Here is a 17,471-nt window from a genome sequence, read left to right as displayed (position 1 = left end):
GAATGATAAAGGTGTACTTTGTCACGCCTTAACAGGTGAAACAAAGCTAATAAGAGACTCAGGAAGATGTCAGTCAATCACAGTAGACACACCCACACAGTCCTGAGAAGTCGAATCAACCTGATGAACTGAAAACACCTTAGAGGCTTTGAGGCTTGTTTGCTTGATTTTTTCATTTAGATTTTTTGGTATCACGAGTTTCACTAATTTACTCTAATTTGAGTTGCCTCATTTCTTCTTGTTTGACTTGACTTAAAATCCACTTTTTGAAACTGCACATATGGCAGCTGAAAATGTCAAAGACAGGAATTAAAACCATTTCAATTCAGATGGATAGCAGTAGATCAATGGTATGGAATTTGATTTCAATTTTAATATTTTTTTTTCTAATCTTTACAGCATTGTTCAAAAGAAATGACTAAGTGATCCTGAAAAGTCATTTTGAAATCTAAAATGCAAAGGAAAGGCTAAGCAGAGGTGGGTGTGGATCCCTTTGACTGTATCCGCTGTATAAGGAGAGGAAACCTGTTTTCTATCAATATTATAATTCCCACAGTAGATGCCCTTTAAATTCACAGTAGGTTTGATGACCACACCTGTAAGTCTAGACCAACACTGTGGGCACATCATATCTACAGTGCCTATAGAAAGTCATCATACCCTTTTGAAATAGTCACCTTTTTTGTTTTACAGCCTGAAATGATAATAGATAAATAAATAAATCCAGCTTGATTTACACAATTAATAAGAAATTAAAAACAGAATAGCAGGGTTGGAAAAGTGATTGGTAAATTGGCCTCCACCTGACATCAACTGTGGTGTTTTTGATTTGACTTCAGAATAAAATCAGCTGTTCTTTGAGGATGCATTTCCTAGTGCATGGTAACACAAATAATTCACCATGGTTGGAAAGTTGTGGATAGGCACAAGTTAGGAGAAGGATCTAAAAAGATTTTAAAGGCTTTTACTATCCCTCTGAGGACCGTTCAGAGTATTGTCCCAAAATTGTCCCAAAACACACCTCCATAAAAACAACACAGTGGCTAAAGGGCAGGAAAGTGAACGTCCTAGAGTGGTCCAGTTAGAGACCTGACCTGAATCCTACAGAACATCTGTCGATGGACTTCAGTCCATCGCAGCTCACCACAGAATCTGACTGAACTCCAACAGTTCTGCAGGAAGAATGGGGAAATATTCACCAGTCTAGGTGCACAAAGCTGGTAGAGACAGATCCAAACAGACTGATGGCTGTAATTAAAGCAAAAGGTGCCTCCACAAAGGATTACATCTGGGGACTCATCACTTTTCTACTTTTTCAGTTATTTCTTATTTTCCAGAAATTTTGAAAAAAAAATATTTACTTGAATGTTGTAAGGCGAAATGTGTAAATTACGCTGAAAAATATTTTTTTTTATATTTACTCTAATTTGAGTCGCCTCATTTCTTCTTTTTTGACGTGACTTAAAATCCACTTTTTGAAACTGCACATATGGCAGCTGAAAATTTCAAAGACAGGAATTAAAACCATTTCAATTCAGATTGATAGCAGTAGATCAATGGTATTTTTTTTTTATATGTATTACATTTCAGGCTGTAAAACAAAGAAGTGACTATTTCAAAAGGCTATAATGCCTTTCTATAGTCACGGTGATATTTCTAATTCCAGTCATGCTGTATGGGAGGCAGTGTGTGTATGGGAGGCAGTGTGTGTGGACCGCTCTACTGTATGAACTGTCCGGCTCCGTACGGGTTAACTAAACAACACTTGTGACTCACCTCGCTTCTACATAACTGTCGTCAGTCTACATCTACGCTTAATCTTTACAATTTTTAAATATGATCTGATAGAAAATATAAACTTTATATAGTCATGTATTAAACATAGCAAGTAACCTAAATATCCAGACCAGTTGTTTTTCATTACTTACATCTCATTGTAACGCAGCATCGAGGTGCGGCGGGGCGTTCACATGGACGTGGATGCTTCCTATCATGTATCTTTTACCCTCTGTTTGTGTTAGATGTAAGTAAAGTAAAGACCGGTTTGAGTTGTCAGTGTGCCGTGAGTTCCTGAATGTTCCTGCTCCACCCAGCACCTGAAAGAACAGTAATGTAGCACATTAGCTGTTGTGATTATCTACAGATAGATACAGTGTATTTCCATTCGGTTTGCTATAGATGACGTGGTCTCTGTTCCCCGGTTAGTTTGGGCTTCTCTGTGTGTGATCTTGGCACTTTGGTTGTGGAGAGCAGAGTGAAAACGGAGACGACCGGCCTGTCGGTTTGGCCCGGACATCCATCTACCAGGCCAGAGGGGAAGACAGTCTGGGGCTTCTGGGGTTTTCTGGGGTCTGGGTCTCACTGAGAGCTCTCTGCAAGAAAAAAAACCCACAATCTCATGTGATTTATACTTATTTTACCGTTTTATTTTCAGATTCGGGGCACGATTGGTTATTCCACAGACGGCAGCACTTTGCAGTTTAATCACTTTATAGCTGCAGGCTGCTGTCAGTCTGTGTGGGAGCACCGGCTGAATACCTAATTGTTCTGGAGGTTTGAATCTGTCAAACACCTGCTGCATGTATCAAAATATGAGCTGCTCATCTGCAGGAACAAGTCAAAGTGATCCTAATCTCTAGAAACAGATCTGCGGATGAATGCAGAATGTGTAGCAACGGGACAAAACTTTGGTATCGGAAGAGTTCTGGTTTCTGTATTAAGACCAGTCATGTTTGAGTGGACCCCCCTTGTGGAGAGCAAAAGAGGCGGAATGCAATGACAATGATTTGGCCAAAAGTATCGACGTTTGATTATTGTGTGGAGAAATGTTTGACTTGTGTAATAAAAGAAACAAAATGCTTTTAAAGTCCGATTACAAAATTGCCTTTGAACCTCTGAAATATATGCTGTTGCCCTCAGAGGCTACATCATCGTCAGACCGACAGCCGATTGGTTCAGTGATTGAATTGATCCTAGCTGTTTCTATCGACACAGTTGAAGCGAGTACAGTGTACGCTCACCTCAAACTTGCCGATGAACTCCGCAAAGATGGCAAAGAAGGACTCCGTATTGGCAGACTTGCTGTCCTCTCCGAAGAAGGAGGCCACCTTGGAGAACTCCTCCATCGCTCGTGTCTGCAGGGACTCCAGAGACTGGATAGCTGGGTGGCTGTTCTCCAGAAAGCTCTGTGGGTGCAAAAGGTCACACATGAAAGAGACACACTGCCGAATTTCACACACAGTCAGTTTGCTTGTCAGAAAATAAAAGATGTTGTCATCATTTCATGGGAAATGTAGTATCCAGAGTTTTGGAGGTGTGGCGCGTTACCAGGGACTGAAAGTCGGGATACCTCGGCCTCTGTTTCTTTGATTCTTACCGTTCTTTTAAAAATATGTCTCTTGTAACTTCCTCAACTTTATGGAAGTGTAACACTAAATTGATGAAGAACCCCTTGAAGAACCCATTAAAACCTTTTTACAGAGGTTTATGTGGCAGACTAAATGTCATTTTTATACTTCAGCTTTGGTACATATTAAAAAAAACAAGATATATTTTCTTTCTTTCAGGCTAGCTGTTTTCCCCCGTTTACAGTCCTTATGCTAAGCTAAGCTAACCGGTTGATGGATCCAGCTTCAGATATGAGAGTGATATTAATCTTCTCATTTAACTCGCAAGAAAGTTATTAAGCACATTTCCCAAAATATTAAACTTTTCCTTTGACAACGAAAAAAATATAAGCAATCGGTAGCTTCCATGAACAAATATTTGCAATGCTTTATGTTTGATGTGTATTCTATATTTAAAACTGTTAGCGTACGCTCATGACGGAGGCAAAGTGGTCCTCGGAGGTGGGTGGGATCTTCAGACAGGACTTCCTGATGTCCAGGATGGTGGTGTGAAGGTCACTCAGCTCTGCTGTGATGGCCCTCTGGTTCACTGAACAGGTGGAAAACATTAGGTGACCAGTTACTAAAAGAGTCGCATTAATGACACACCCATACATGGTTCAATGAGCAGGGAAATCAGACTTTTAACAACCAGGGGCTTCATTTATATCTTACCATTAAATCTACCATAAATGACATGTGCTAAATAGCTCATGAATATGGACGCTACATAACGAGGACGGTAGACTGACTGACATGAGGAAAATGACACAGACGAAGGCGGGCAAAACAAGGTTCTTGGAAGAAAAGGACGGGCTTTACGGAGGTGGAGCACCGTGAAAAGGTTTTGTTTTGAAGCCTCCGTGAAGAGAGCGAGTGGCAGCATAACCAGCCATTAATCAAGTAAACTGGACTGTTTTTATTTGTAAGGAAGTTTAGCATATTCAAATATAAAATATTGAGGGCTATTTAAAAACTGTGAACAATATGGCAGGCCTTAATGTGTTTGTATGTATAAAGTGAGAAAAGAAATAAAGGATGATATTCAAGAGCATTATTGGCATCACGTTAGATCCACACATCAACTACTTTCTATCTCATCAGGGTCAAATTTGACTGAAAATATGTATGTAATCATTTTTTTAATCCAAAAAATTATTGTATCTAACAGAATGTACTTTTTCAATTCACAATTGTAGGCCATAACTTTGCACAAAACTTTTTCACAACTTCGGCCAAACGGAAACACCTGCAGACGGATGCAGTTATAAAATTAAACGTGTTATTAAAAACATGTAGACTTAACTGCGTGCCAACAGTATAGTCCTATATTAGTATAGCCTATCCACCTGCAACTAGGCTTTATACAGTGTGAAATACTCTACATGTGCTGCCAGTTATTTTAAAGTTAATGTGTGTGTTTTTTTCTGTTGACTCAGCTGTATTTCATGGTGTTTCCACCGATCTGTGTGTTTTTGTGTGTGTGTGTGTGTGTGTGTGTGTGTGTGTGTGTGTGTGTGTGTGTGTGTGTGTGTGTGTGTGTGTGTGTGTGTGTGTGTGTGTGTGTGTGTGTGTGTGTGTGTGTGTGTGTGTGTGTGCCTTTACCTTTAGTTTTTTATTCTCTCGCTCTCGGGGCCAATCTTGGTTTTGTGTTTCTGTGGTTTAGTTTATCATCCTAGTGCTTTATTTCATTAAGGAAGCCTGTAGTAGTTCTATACAGTTTCATTATTGTTTTTCTCCAACTTCCTATCTATCACTTTTGTGAATTTGTGGAAGACTTTGTGGAAATCCCTGGGTCCGCACCTGCATCCTCCTCCCCCCCTTTCCTGACATGTTATATTCACAAATCAACACTCAATTAGATGCTTTTAGCAAAGTCTTCCTGCCCCGCAGTGAAACCCAGCACACTGTGTACAAATAAGCATTTCACAGGAGGGAACGACTACATTCTCAAATTAAATTATTTTTTTTTTGGGAAGGAAATTGGAGTAAAAGAGCTCTGCTGCTGTAACATCATCGTACCCTTGGCTGCCAGAGGCACTGTTGTCAGGTCTCTGGAAAAGTTGAGCAGCTCAGGGAAGTGTTGGCACAGAGACTTGGCCAGAATGTGGAGAAAGGTGGATTTCCCATCCACTGTTTTAGTTGTGCTTAGCTGCAAGATAGAAAAGGAGAGAATTACTGAAAAAGTTAAGATGGACATCACAGGGATGAAGAGCATGCGTCGACGCTGTACCTCAGTTAGGAAGTTGATCTTAAAACTGGTTGTCCTGTGGCTCTTGGGCTGGCCGTTGTTCAGGTAATTCCCCATAGCAAGTACAAACTGTGGGCATAAAACACAGCACTTAATATCTATTTACCACATATAAAAACTTTTGCTGCTTCTCATTCCTTTGAACTGCTCTGGATGTTTACCTCCAGGATTTTAGCCAGTTTCTTGCTGTTCTTCAGCTCCACCGACGCCTTGTAGATGTAATCGTACGCCACCTTCATCTCCTCCGTCCTCTCCTGCAGGGTCGTCTTGAAGTGGAGGCTCCGCAGACGGGTTTTATACTCAGGCACCGTCAACATCTGATACACACAAAACGCTCATTTACTCAGATCATTCCATCTTACAGAAGCCTTGGGATCTAATGGGTTTTCTCTCCTGTGTTTATGACTTAAGAACAGGTGAAGAAAAAAAAATCCTTTTACAGGATAATCTGTCGAAAATGCCAGAGTTTACCTGGAATATGAACTGGTCGGGCTCGCTCAGTTTGGCCGGGTCCTGCTCAAATTGCTCGTACTGTTTGACCTCCTCCTCATCCGGGGCGTAGAGCAGTAGCTGCTTGATGTGAGCGGGCTCCAGTCTGTCGGTGGTCATGTTCATCAAGATCTGACGCAGCTCGGTGGTGGAGAGCTTCAGGTGGGCGATGAGGATGGCTGCAGGGAGGAGGGGGAGGAAGGGAGGAGGTGGGGGAAGACATGAAAGATTTACTTCTGTTTTTATACATCAAAGAGGATCACCGTGCTCCCCGCTGCAGATAAAACATTCATGATGTGTAATTTCTCACTGTGTATTGCTCACATCCTTTACTACGTATGTTTCTGTGATGTTAGATAATTAAATACAACATGTCAGTATAAACCTGCTATTAACAACAGCAAACCAACTAAAAAAATGATTGTGATAATAGCAGACAAAAATGAACCCGTTAGCCACACTATAATTTAGCAGAGCCTCCATGATATGACAGGGGCACACTGATTAAAAAGAGCACTTTTTATAGTCTTTTATGTACAGTATGTTATTTGCACTCACTGTATTCAAGGCATTCAAGATTTTAACATGTAGAAATGAATCCTAAAATGAAGATGTACAACGCACACTGTAAACATCAGAAACTTAAATGACCTTTAACAGATTTTACAGCTTGGATTCAAATTAAAAAACCTCTCCACACGAAATGCCTTTTCATCATTGTTTGTTTATCACTCGATTTGAATCACTATTGTATTTTAAAATAGAATGTTTCGTCATCCATCAATGCTGTAAATTGATTTTCATCAAAAGTACAGTAGTTATTTCCTAATAGATTAAATACATAGTGTTGCAGAGTTGCCACTTATGACTCACTGCTGTGTTTTAACCTTGTGTTACTTCCCATTTTATTATATTAAAGGGGACATATTAGGCAAATGTTTAAGTTTATGCTTGAATTTTGGGTTTCTAATAGAACATGTTTTCATGCCTTAATGTTAAAAACACATTCATTTTCGCATGTTGTCTGTCTGCATATTCCTGTATTCACCCTCTGTCTGAAACGCTCTGTTTGAGCACCTGTCTCTTTAAAACCCCCTCCTGAAAAAGCCCAGTCTGCTCTGATTGGTCAGGGTTAACAGGTCTTCTCTATTTGCGCTCTCCGCGTCTCTGTACCGTCATTGCAGCCGGTGGGAATGTAACAGCGCTGTAGCTGAACTTTCTACGTTTATATATAGTATAGTTGTGACATCACAACTGTGGCACAGCTTCTGAATACAGACTGTGTGCATTTCTCTGTGGATTGAGTGTTTTGATACTTCCACAGTATTTATACAGCACCTCCACCTGTTTTATAAGAAAATAAGACCTGGAAATGTAACTTTTCACACTAAGGGACCTTTAATTCTCATCCAGCTAAGTTGCTTCTTTGAGCTGAGATTGAGGATTTATTTGTTAATCCTGGATGAATTTGTCTTGAATAACAGTGTGCTCTCATTTTGAATTAAAGGCAAAATGAGTAGAATTGAAACCATTAGCATTTAAAAGTGTTGAACATGCATTTACATGAGCTTGGTGTATTGGGAAGCCTCCCAGCATGCAATGGGGTAATAGAATAAGCATAACAACATAAGGGCCATTTTATATGCTCCTGCATTTTTACTGGTGTTATTTTGTTCTACACTGTGCTCCAAAAAGTTTCCACACTTCCATTACTGTCAAACGTTTAGATGCTGTCGGTGTACGATCGGTCCCACAGATGAATTAAGAGAGAGCCCAGTACAACATTTTGAAGAATAAGGTCATTCTTTTTAATTGTGAAGTGGAGCCTGTTGTTCCTCTTGCCTTTGGATCACCAAGTGAAGACACATTTCCATCACGAGAGCATGAACATTTATTCACAAGAAGAAAAATTGGAGGATGAAAGTAGGGGAGTAGGGCGTCATCATACTCAATACTGAACTGAAGAAACAAGGCAGCAAGAAAAACATTTTACAGCAGAACAAGAAACCGATACAGCAAGTCAAAAGTACAGGATTATTGACAGTTCGCTGGAGCATGATCGTGAATTCCATACATGAGCAGATGCAAACAGCTCTCTTTCTTTGATTTTCAATAAAAAAGTGTTGATATAATTATGATTTCCATTATGCATTTTGTTGTCATAATAAAGACTTACATATACTTATACAGGACATATAAATAACAAAATATAGCTTGAGATAGAATATATGGCATTTACTGTAAACTGACATTCATTTGTACACTAAACGTTATTAAATAATTAATTGCAGAACTGGAAATAGTTCATGCTTGTTGAGAGAACAATTAAAGAGGGCTTTTAAAGGAATTTTTTTAAGGTTTCATTCTCACAATAGGCTTCTGACTCTCACTGAAATGTCTCTCGTTCACGCTCATTGTTAATCTCCACCTGTCGCGTTTACCAGTGATGGAAGAGTGGAAACATTGTGCAGCACTATGTAGAACAAAATGACACCAGTAACACTACAGGTACACATAAATGTATCTATTGCCCAAGTGCATGCTGGGAGGATTTCCAACACTTCATGTAACTGCAATCATATAAATACTGGCCATGGTTTCAAACTTTATTTAAAAAATAAGAGTGCTTATTCAACATAATTTATCCAGGATTAACAAAGTGAGCTCAACGAGCCAAAATGAGAATTTACGTATAAAGTATATTTGCGCCTGGCGTTAACCTTAATTAGTTAAGATGCATATGAAGAAACGGGGCCCTGGTGTCTAAAAATATACTGCGATTAAAAAAAAGAAAAACCTCAGTCAAGACAGCAAAATGACAAACAACCTTCTTTTTCAGCACAGTGCATCGAGTTTAAACCTGCAGTCATTTAATAGTGATGAATATAATATAATGAACAAAATATTTGTCTGTTTACTCTTCACATCAGGTCATCTTTTCACCCTCAGCAAACCTCCTGTGATATGTTTCCTGACAGCTTCTATACAAAAGCTTTGTGTGACAAGTGTTGTCATGACTGCAATGATGTCACCACTGGCCACGACCTGTGAGTGTAACCTGCATTTGCAACGATTGCATAGTGTTTGTAAATGTACCACACTGATGAATGTGATGTCAGAGTGACGTATCTTCTATGTTATTTTTGGACGTTCAATTTGGGTCCACTGGGGGGGTTATTTTTTAACGCCTGGTGACGTCTTTTATCGACATTTACAAAACGTCCAATGTTGACGTCTGTGGGACCTCTGTGTAAGGGTTGTTTAGAATCTAACTGTGGTTGTTTGTGGACGTCTTTTCTACATCAAATTTATTGTAATTTTTGACGACCTCTTTCATAATAACGTGGTACTTTTCTAGGCCGCTTACGCCTGCCATTCAGCGCCTACGGCCCCTCCGACCACCACCTCAAACATACAGCATTCAGACGAGGCAAGGTGGGTGAAGTGTGCCCCGTGACACAACGATCATGACGCAACAGGTTGTTTGCTGCTAGCAGAGGCGCTAACATTAGCTTGTTGCTCCTGACCTGCATTTTCTGGCCCTGTAGTATTTGACTTTCAGCGAGCTCTGTCATAATAAAGTGGATAGGCTACCATAAAATTATTTTCCACAAATTGCATTTCCGAATAAAAAAAAAACAGATAAATGCAAAAATACATATATGCATAAATAAATAACTTGATTATTCAAAATAAACCAGTTAAAGAAAAACAGGAAAATGTAAAATAACCCCAAAAAAAACAAAAAACACATCATGTACATTGACAAATGACGTCCAAAAAATGTACCCAGTTCAAAGGTCAAATGATGAACGTCCATGTTGGGTCATGGTTGGATGTCCAAATAGTGGACCTAGTTTGGTCGAATAGATGTCCAGAATTGGTCATGGACCGATGGACCCAATATAGACATGATCTGCACGTCTATCTGAAGTCCAATGTTTAGTAGGCACTCTCAGTCTTAGAACATATCTGGCAGAAGTGCATCAAGTCAATGTAGCGAAACTGTGTCAGTGTTTTGCACCTTAAGATTTAAGTGAGTCCGTACAGTGTTTCAAGGTAATCGGGAAAAAAAACACACACACACTTGAGCGTCAACCTTTTTTTTTTAGGTGTGCCCTGAGGCCGTGTTTTTGTTGTACTCACAGGCGTTGTAGGCTTTCTTATGAGACAGAATCTCCACCACGTCTTTCTTTTTTAAGTTCTCTGGCAAGAAGGCTGGCTCTGGAGGAGAGACTGATGATATTAACAACAGTGTAAGGATGTGTTCTCCAGGCACCGGGGGATACACGCACGCACGCACGCACGCACGCACGCACGCACGCACGCACGCACGCACGCACGCACGCACGCACACACACACACACACACACACACACACACACACACACACACACACACACACACACACACACACACACACACACACACACACACACACACACACACACACACACACACACACACACACACACACACACACACACACACACACACACAGGCTACATGTGGCAGGTTGATGAGTTAATAACACAGCTCTGCCATTTGAGTCACCAGAGGCCAAAGCGTCTGGGAGGTCCACAATAAATAACAGTAAGTTGTGTTTATTCAGGCGGAGCTGTGTTATTACTGAGCTCTGTCAAGACAGGACAGGAGAGGAGGGGGGTTATGGTGCCTTATGGAGAATGGATTTGATGAATAGGTGAATGGAGCAGCTCCACAACACGTTATGGAGAAGATCAAAACTGTGAAGGTACAAACAAAACAGGAAATGTCAACGCAAGAACACATTGCTTTGGCTGAAAACTGTAAAAAAAATAAAATAAAAATAAAATATGGTAGGACATTATCAGTGTATGACATCAAGCGTGAGGTAAATAAATGTTATGACGATGCAGATTGACAAAGGGTGATCATCACGCGTGCACAACTATACTTACTGGATCGGCGCTGAGTCCCGAAGTGCAGGTCAAGGTCCAAGTACTTCACCATGTCAGTGAGCTTGTCGTAGTCCGAGTCCTCTCCGAGCTAAACATAGAAAAAGGACAGAACTGACTCTGTACTCTTCAAAGACACACTCGAGATGTGTTCTGCCGTGACTCATCAGAGACACAACAGAAATGTAGGAGGAGTGAGAAAATTCACAGCCATGGTGGGAAGAATCACAAGTGATGTTATTGTTTACTGTATTTACTGTGTGTAATATTTCAGACAGTCGTTTTTTTTTTTTTATTTAGTCACAACTTATCAAAGACTAATGTATTGACTCACCTGGCCCCATATGGTTCCTTCAGAGTTCTCCACCTGCTCCCAGCGCAGCCTCTTCACACTCATTTGGTTGGTGTCTGAGGCGTGGTTGCCCGGCTTGGGAAGCGGAGGTGGGTCGCAGGGTGGGGGCAGGGGTGGAGGCGGTGGCGGTGGTGCCTTGGAGATCAGAACATTTCTTTTTTTACTATTTATTTCGGTAAACATAGTTCTTGTATAGTACATATGCAACAGCTCCAAACATAAAGGTCCCATAAAAGGCTAATTTTCAGGTTCGTACTTGTATTATGGGTTTCTACTAGAACATTTTTACATGTGTATCACTCATCATGTTCAGAAACTACTGTAAATGCTGATATTACCTGTGGTGACTGCTGCTCCTGCCGCAGGGTTTCATGGGTTTTAGTGTGACTCGGGAGGGTGGAGTGAGAGGCGGGAGGCTTCGAGTGCAACAAGGAGCCTGTGGGGCCTTTGCTCTGACACTGGGATGAGCTGTGATCCTGGAGGGACGGCGGCAGCGGGCCCTGGTAGCTGTGTTGGTGGTGGAGCTGGTGGTGCCTCTGGAGGACGAGCTGGCTCGGTCTCAGCGGCTGAGGGGAGGGCTGGGGGGACGAATGGAGGATAGGCTGGGGCTGGCTGAGCTGCCGGGGGAGGTAGCAGGGGCGGGAGGGCTGGGAGGAGCGTAGGGTGGTGTGGCCGTGCGAGAGGCGGGTGGTGGTGATGGTGGTGGTGGCCTGGAAGCGCTGCTGAGTTTTCTCCGCTTCGTCTCTGGTGGGGAGCACTTTGTGTAGAGGAGAGCGGCAGGACAGGAGGGTCCTGGGAGGGGGCGGAGGCGGAGGGATGATGGGGTGGTGAGGCTGGAAGGGCATCCGGCTGCGGGGAACGTGCTCAGGGGAAAAGCGGACTGGCGGAAGGGTGTCAGTGAATTGAGCAGGGGGCGGTATCAGAGCCTGGAAAGGTGGGGGAGGCGGCGGGCTCTGGGTGGGAGGTGGCGGGATGGGTTCAGATCCTGAAGAGTAGGAGGGAGAGGAGGCCTCGTCGCTGCTACTGTGATCCTCGCTGCTGCCACTGCTGAGCTGCCGAGGCATGAAGCCCAGGTCCTGGTCCTCCTGGAAACTCATCTGGAGGGAGGAGAGGTGCACCGTCACACCTGATAACCACAACTTTCACCTTCACATACTTTAATACGAATAAAAATGAATGCATTCAGGCGCTTTAGTTTAAACTGCTTATCAAAATGCTTTTTGCCTACTTATGGGACAGAAAAGCCATAAAAAGTAACAAAATAAAATAAACACATGCACTTAAATATTATCAGTACTCCAACTCATCTAGTTATGGAACACAAGAAATGCAATGTAAAATGTGCCACCCAGTGAATTGTGTACAACATGCTCTCCCCATTTGTGAAGACGAACACAAAACCACGTCAGCCAGCATCTCATTACTGTATCACCTCAGATAAAATTAGACTCTACTGTATAACAGTGTCATGTTTTACTTACAGGCACCCCTCTTCTTCTGAAACCATGACAACCACCTTGATATATCTGTTCATGTGACACAAGTGCGCACATTTGTGGCGTACATTAGAGCTGCTGCTCACATGTAACACTACAACGCAATTACTTCGGTCAAATGTGAATGTGCTTATTATTCGATAATAATAACAGTAAGATCGACTGTAAAGGATGTTAATATTTTAGCATTACAAAAGTAACTATGAGACATTGTATAGTACAATTACCATAAACTAACAAGACCATTACAGTATCTTCTATATGGTGTAAGTGGCTCAGATTGCATGGCAGGCCCAGTTCTACAGCTGGGGATAATGAAAAATAAGACAGTTCACTGTCAAATCAAAAATACAGATTTTCCCTCTTACCTGTAGTGTTAATTATCTGTCTATGTAATCCACAGATCTGCTGTGAGCACTTTCATGTAGGAACTGTTTTCTTTCTGATAACCTCTGTATCAGTGCATAAAGAAACGCACTCTTGGACAAGAGGCTTCTGCGCAGTGACACAGTTGGAGGGTGTAGTTCGATACAAATAAAATAGTTCCTTCTGGAGTAACGGGGTCATGATTTTGGAAAAGAGACCTTACTGTTGAGTTTACAGGTGATGCCTCCAAAAGTGGGCGACTCACACCAAAACTATCTAGACTGACAAAGAGCACAACAGGTAAGATGAAAAATATGTATTTTTGATGTGAAGGTGAACTGTCCCTTTAAAAACATTTGAAAAGACCTTAATATAAAAACAAAGCGTGTACTCTAATGTACATGTGTGCATGAAACAGCTGATGTTGTCTCCCTCACCTCCTCGTAGTCATTCTCCCCCGGTACGAAGTCATCCACCAGAGTGACCCGGTGGCCTAGCTGCTCGCTCAGAGCGTCCAGGAACTTGTCAGTGTCCCGGCTGCGCGGCGGGCGGGAGAAGGTGAAAAGCTTCTTGCGGCGTGTCAGCGTGTTGGGGCCGCCGTCCGAGTGCTGAGGGGAGGCGGGGGGGCTTTCCAGGCTGACGTAAGGGTTGGAGTCCACGCTGCTCTGGTGATGGATCTCGTACACAGGAGTGGGGAGAGGCTCCTTCCAGGACAGGGACAGGCCGGATTTACGGCTACCTGTGAAGAAGGAAATCAAAGATGGTCGCTGCAGCATGGTCTGTGTGTTCAACGTTCACGCTGCAGGATATGTTTAATTGGGCGACTTCTATAAAAGGCAGCTTTACCCCTTGAGGAATTGTGTGCGACATTCTCGGCCATTTCGTTGCCTTGGGAGACCTTCTTCTGAGAGGTTTCCATGGCTACAATAATATAAACTGCAGGCTCATATGCACATTTTCTGCAATTTTATGTTTAAAACGTGGAAATTAAGCATGATGTTAATTTGCATATATTTCCAAAACAGAAACGTGAACATTAGACAAAGGTTCAAGATGCCTGTTACATTTTGTTTTTTTAAATATTAGAGTCAAAAGGTTTTTACAGAGGGGGTTTTGGAGATCTCTTTTTATCACTCCATAAGACAGAAAATACCAACAGTCATACAAAACTATTACGATAATGAGGCATTATGTAAAGCTAACGTTTGGTGAATTTAGGAGACAAAGTGCTGTAAAATAAATGTTTTATTTCTGCTAGTCTGAAATAAGACATGTTATGAAAGCATAATAGCCCAAAATCTCAAAAAGGACCAGTGCATGGAAAAAACAATGATTGTGTCTGCTGTGGTTTACCTTAGTGTTAAATCAACCATAAACACAAGTCTGCAGATAAGAGGATACGTATTTAAGCAGCATGCGAACGTTACTAATATACAGTATGTGACATTTTTATTTGGTCTAATGGATCTAATGCCATGTCATCTGTAATGACCAATGTCCATCAAATTAACGTGTATCCCCCTTCAGGCAGCATGTATTTACAGAAAATCTAACGTGACTTGAACATGACATCAGTCATGTGCCATCGAGGCCTAAACTAATGCAATTTTCATTCCTGCCAAATATCTGAATTTAATAATTGATTCTGCAAAATGCAGGAAACCTAAATGGCACGTGGCTGTGAAAGCATACATGAAAGTGTGTCTGAAAGCGTGTGTGTGTTTGGGCCGTTTGTGTCAGCCCCAGAGTACCTTTGAGAGGGGGAAGTGTGAGGGGGGAGAGAGAGCGCCCGTAGGCCTCAGTCTGTCCCGGCCCCTCAGGCTCTGCTGAGGAGCCGCCCTGCAGCTGCGACACACTCTTCCCTGCGTACACGTTCTCCAGCTCCGTGTACACCCCTGTCATCTACGGGGTGGAGGCATGATCAGCTGGTTAGCACACGATCGCTGTGACGCATTCGCTTTGAAGGGTCTGCTGCTTTTTAAAAGCGTTTTAGGAACAATTTGCACACTGCAGGTTAACTGCAGCCACAAATCCAATTTAATACCACGTGTTTAATTGTGAGTATTACGAGCAGACCTTCAAATGATGCGAGGCAAGAGAGCACAGATAACAAAACTAGCATCCATTACAGTATGCCAGTTGCTGAGCAGCTAGGCGCTGAAAAAGCTGCAGGTATACCTACATGATTGAGGTCAGGGGACTCGGGGAAGGAGGTTCCATCTCCTGACTGCCTCTCCTCCGGGCTCCCAGATTCATCCACATGAATTCCTAAAGCACAATAAGGCATGAACAGTGACACACACACGGACGTAGGCCTCCCTCCTTCCATCCACCCCCAGCAGAGAGGAGAGAGAGGATGAAGCAAGAGAGGTACAGCGTGGAGGAGCAAAGGACAAAAGCTTGGCTCCTAGAGCAGGAGTTGGCGATGGAAAACGGGGGAAACCATGAATGAAATCTGAAGGAAATAGACACTGTATGTGCTTCCAACTTGATAGCTGGGGGGGGGGCATATTTAAAAGCAAAGCTGGGATATGGAGTTAATGTATGAATGTATGATTTTTGACTTATGTAGCCTTCGAATATTCACAGAGGATTCTTCTTTTCAGTCAATTACACACGTTCCCACCTGGGAGCTGACGAGCGCAAACGAAACCTTATTATGGAGCTCTGAGCAGTTCACCTGGAGCGACTGGGGGCTAGATGCCTTGCCCAAGGGAATATCACTAGTACAATATCTGCTGAAGGAAGCTCATTTACCATCTCTACCCAGATTTTCCTTGGATGTTCAGGGATCCAAACACAAAAAAGATGCAGTAATACTGAATTAATAATAAAGAGGAAATACTAGAAAATGTTTTCATGTTCAATACTCATTATTTTCTCACACCGTCCGTCTGTCTGAATAAATGCTCTGAAACCGTCTAAGCGTCTGTCTTTTTAAGCAACCACTCCCAAAAAAGTCCAGTCTTCTCTGGTTGGTCAGCGTTTCCAAGTCTTCTGCATCTGCGCTCTGCCACGGATGTGTTGTTAGAACTCGATGGACCCATGAACTTTTTTATTTGTTAAACTTTCCTTGAGCCGAGAACAGCAATTTACAAACCTGAGATGTCATCCCCGTGTAAAGTCTAGGAGCTGAGGGGGATCTCGCGGGCGGCGTGAGAAACACTTCTGTTGCATATCACGGAAGTTAACCCACAAGATAGAAACTGTATTGTTGATGTGCCAGGCAAGCAATTGTCATTGAGCAATATCATATAATAGATAATTAATACATGAACATAATACATGACTTTAGCTGCACTTTCTACCTATATATCGTAGAGTTGTGACATCACAACTGTGCAGAAGTCTTGATAGCTCATTTAAAGGCACCGTTTCTGAATAAGAGCTTTGCGCAGTTCTCATGGTATCTAATTGCAAGAAAGAAGAAAAACAGATAATTATGTCTCTGTTCGGTCCAGAGGATCTAAAATTCCTATTTGGGTCAGAGGTTTTTGATCCAGAGGGAAGCAGGGAAGCGATTGAAACCTTGGTACAAACCCAACCAAACCCTGTAGAGGTTACACTGATTTTGTGCTACAGGGCAGTAAATCCTTGTTGTTGTTGTTGTTGTTGTTGTGTGCAGCGTACCCATTCCCAGATGAGTCCCTATGATGCAGTCGTCAGAGCTCCTTTCTCGGACGCAGCTGCGGAACGACGTCCCCGTCACGCGCATGGAGCTGCTCCGCCGGTGGTGCTCCGAGCCTACGTCAGGCTCCAACACGGCTGCAAAACACGCACATATTCAGCATTGCCTTTTTTTGGTCATTGGCTAATTATGTACAGCTGTTCCTGTGTGTCTGAGTTAATTAAACAACACCTGGTGGGTATAAAAAAATAAATAAAAAAAGCATTTTTAATTAGAATTGTTTTTTTTACCTCACATGGTGGAAATCATCAATCAAGTTATTGATCGTGTGCATGATGCTGCGTGTGCATAGTTTTCCACATTGTGTTTTTTGGCTCACCGCTGCTCTTGAAACCCAGGAAGCGTGACAGCTTGCCCTGGCAGCGCTCCTGTTCGTCGTACGTCAGTAGCTGGTAGATGAACTGCCAGATCAGCTGTTTGGCCGGAGTGTCCAACACTGGAAATACGTCTACTATCAGAGTGTCCACATTCCTGCGAAAACATATGCAATGCCTCCTTACACATCT

At 42.3% G+C, this 17,471-nt stretch overlaps 1 protein-coding gene across 1 annotated transcript in view; it reads right to left on the bottom strand.

Moving 5' to 3' along the window:
* Nucleotides 1-1,908: 1,908 nt before the first annotated feature.
* grid2ipb (glutamate receptor, ionotropic, delta 2 (Grid2) interacting protein, b) overlaps nucleotides 1,909-17,471 on the bottom strand; it is a gene marked incomplete at its 5' end in the record, with an annotated part of 37,021 nt that continues 21,458 nt past the window's right edge. The window contains 17 exons of the mRNA XM_083932547.1: nucleotides 1,909-2,372; nucleotides 3,021-3,185; nucleotides 3,818-3,936; nucleotides 5,409-5,538; nucleotides 5,620-5,706; nucleotides 5,799-5,954; nucleotides 6,109-6,305; nucleotides 10,273-10,350; nucleotides 11,067-11,154; nucleotides 11,398-11,550; nucleotides 11,754-12,512; nucleotides 12,897-12,941; nucleotides 13,715-14,016; nucleotides 15,029-15,179; nucleotides 15,460-15,545; nucleotides 16,908-17,042; nucleotides 17,285-17,436. Coding sequence (XP_083788673.1) covers nucleotides 2,301-2,372; nucleotides 3,021-3,185; nucleotides 3,818-3,936; nucleotides 5,409-5,538; nucleotides 5,620-5,706; nucleotides 5,799-5,954; nucleotides 6,109-6,305; nucleotides 10,273-10,350; nucleotides 11,067-11,154; nucleotides 11,398-11,550; nucleotides 11,754-12,512; nucleotides 12,897-12,941; nucleotides 13,715-14,016; nucleotides 15,029-15,179; nucleotides 15,460-15,545; nucleotides 16,908-17,042; nucleotides 17,285-17,436 — 2,875 coding nt within the window. The 3' untranslated portion in view covers nucleotides 1,909-2,300. The remainder of the gene's footprint in view (nucleotides 2,373-3,020; nucleotides 3,186-3,817; nucleotides 3,937-5,408; nucleotides 5,539-5,619; nucleotides 5,707-5,798; nucleotides 5,955-6,108; nucleotides 6,306-10,272; nucleotides 10,351-11,066; nucleotides 11,155-11,397; nucleotides 11,551-11,753; nucleotides 12,513-12,896; nucleotides 12,942-13,714; nucleotides 14,017-15,028; nucleotides 15,180-15,459; nucleotides 15,546-16,907; nucleotides 17,043-17,284; nucleotides 17,437-17,471) is intronic.

The sequence above is a fragment of the Echiichthys vipera genome (genome assembly GCF_963691815.1).
Source record: "Echiichthys vipera genome assembly, chromosome: 18".
Taxonomy (NCBI): Eukaryota; Metazoa; Chordata; class Actinopteri; order Perciformes; family Trachinidae; genus Echiichthys; species Echiichthys vipera.
This window is presented reverse-complemented; position numbering and strand designations above follow the sequence as displayed.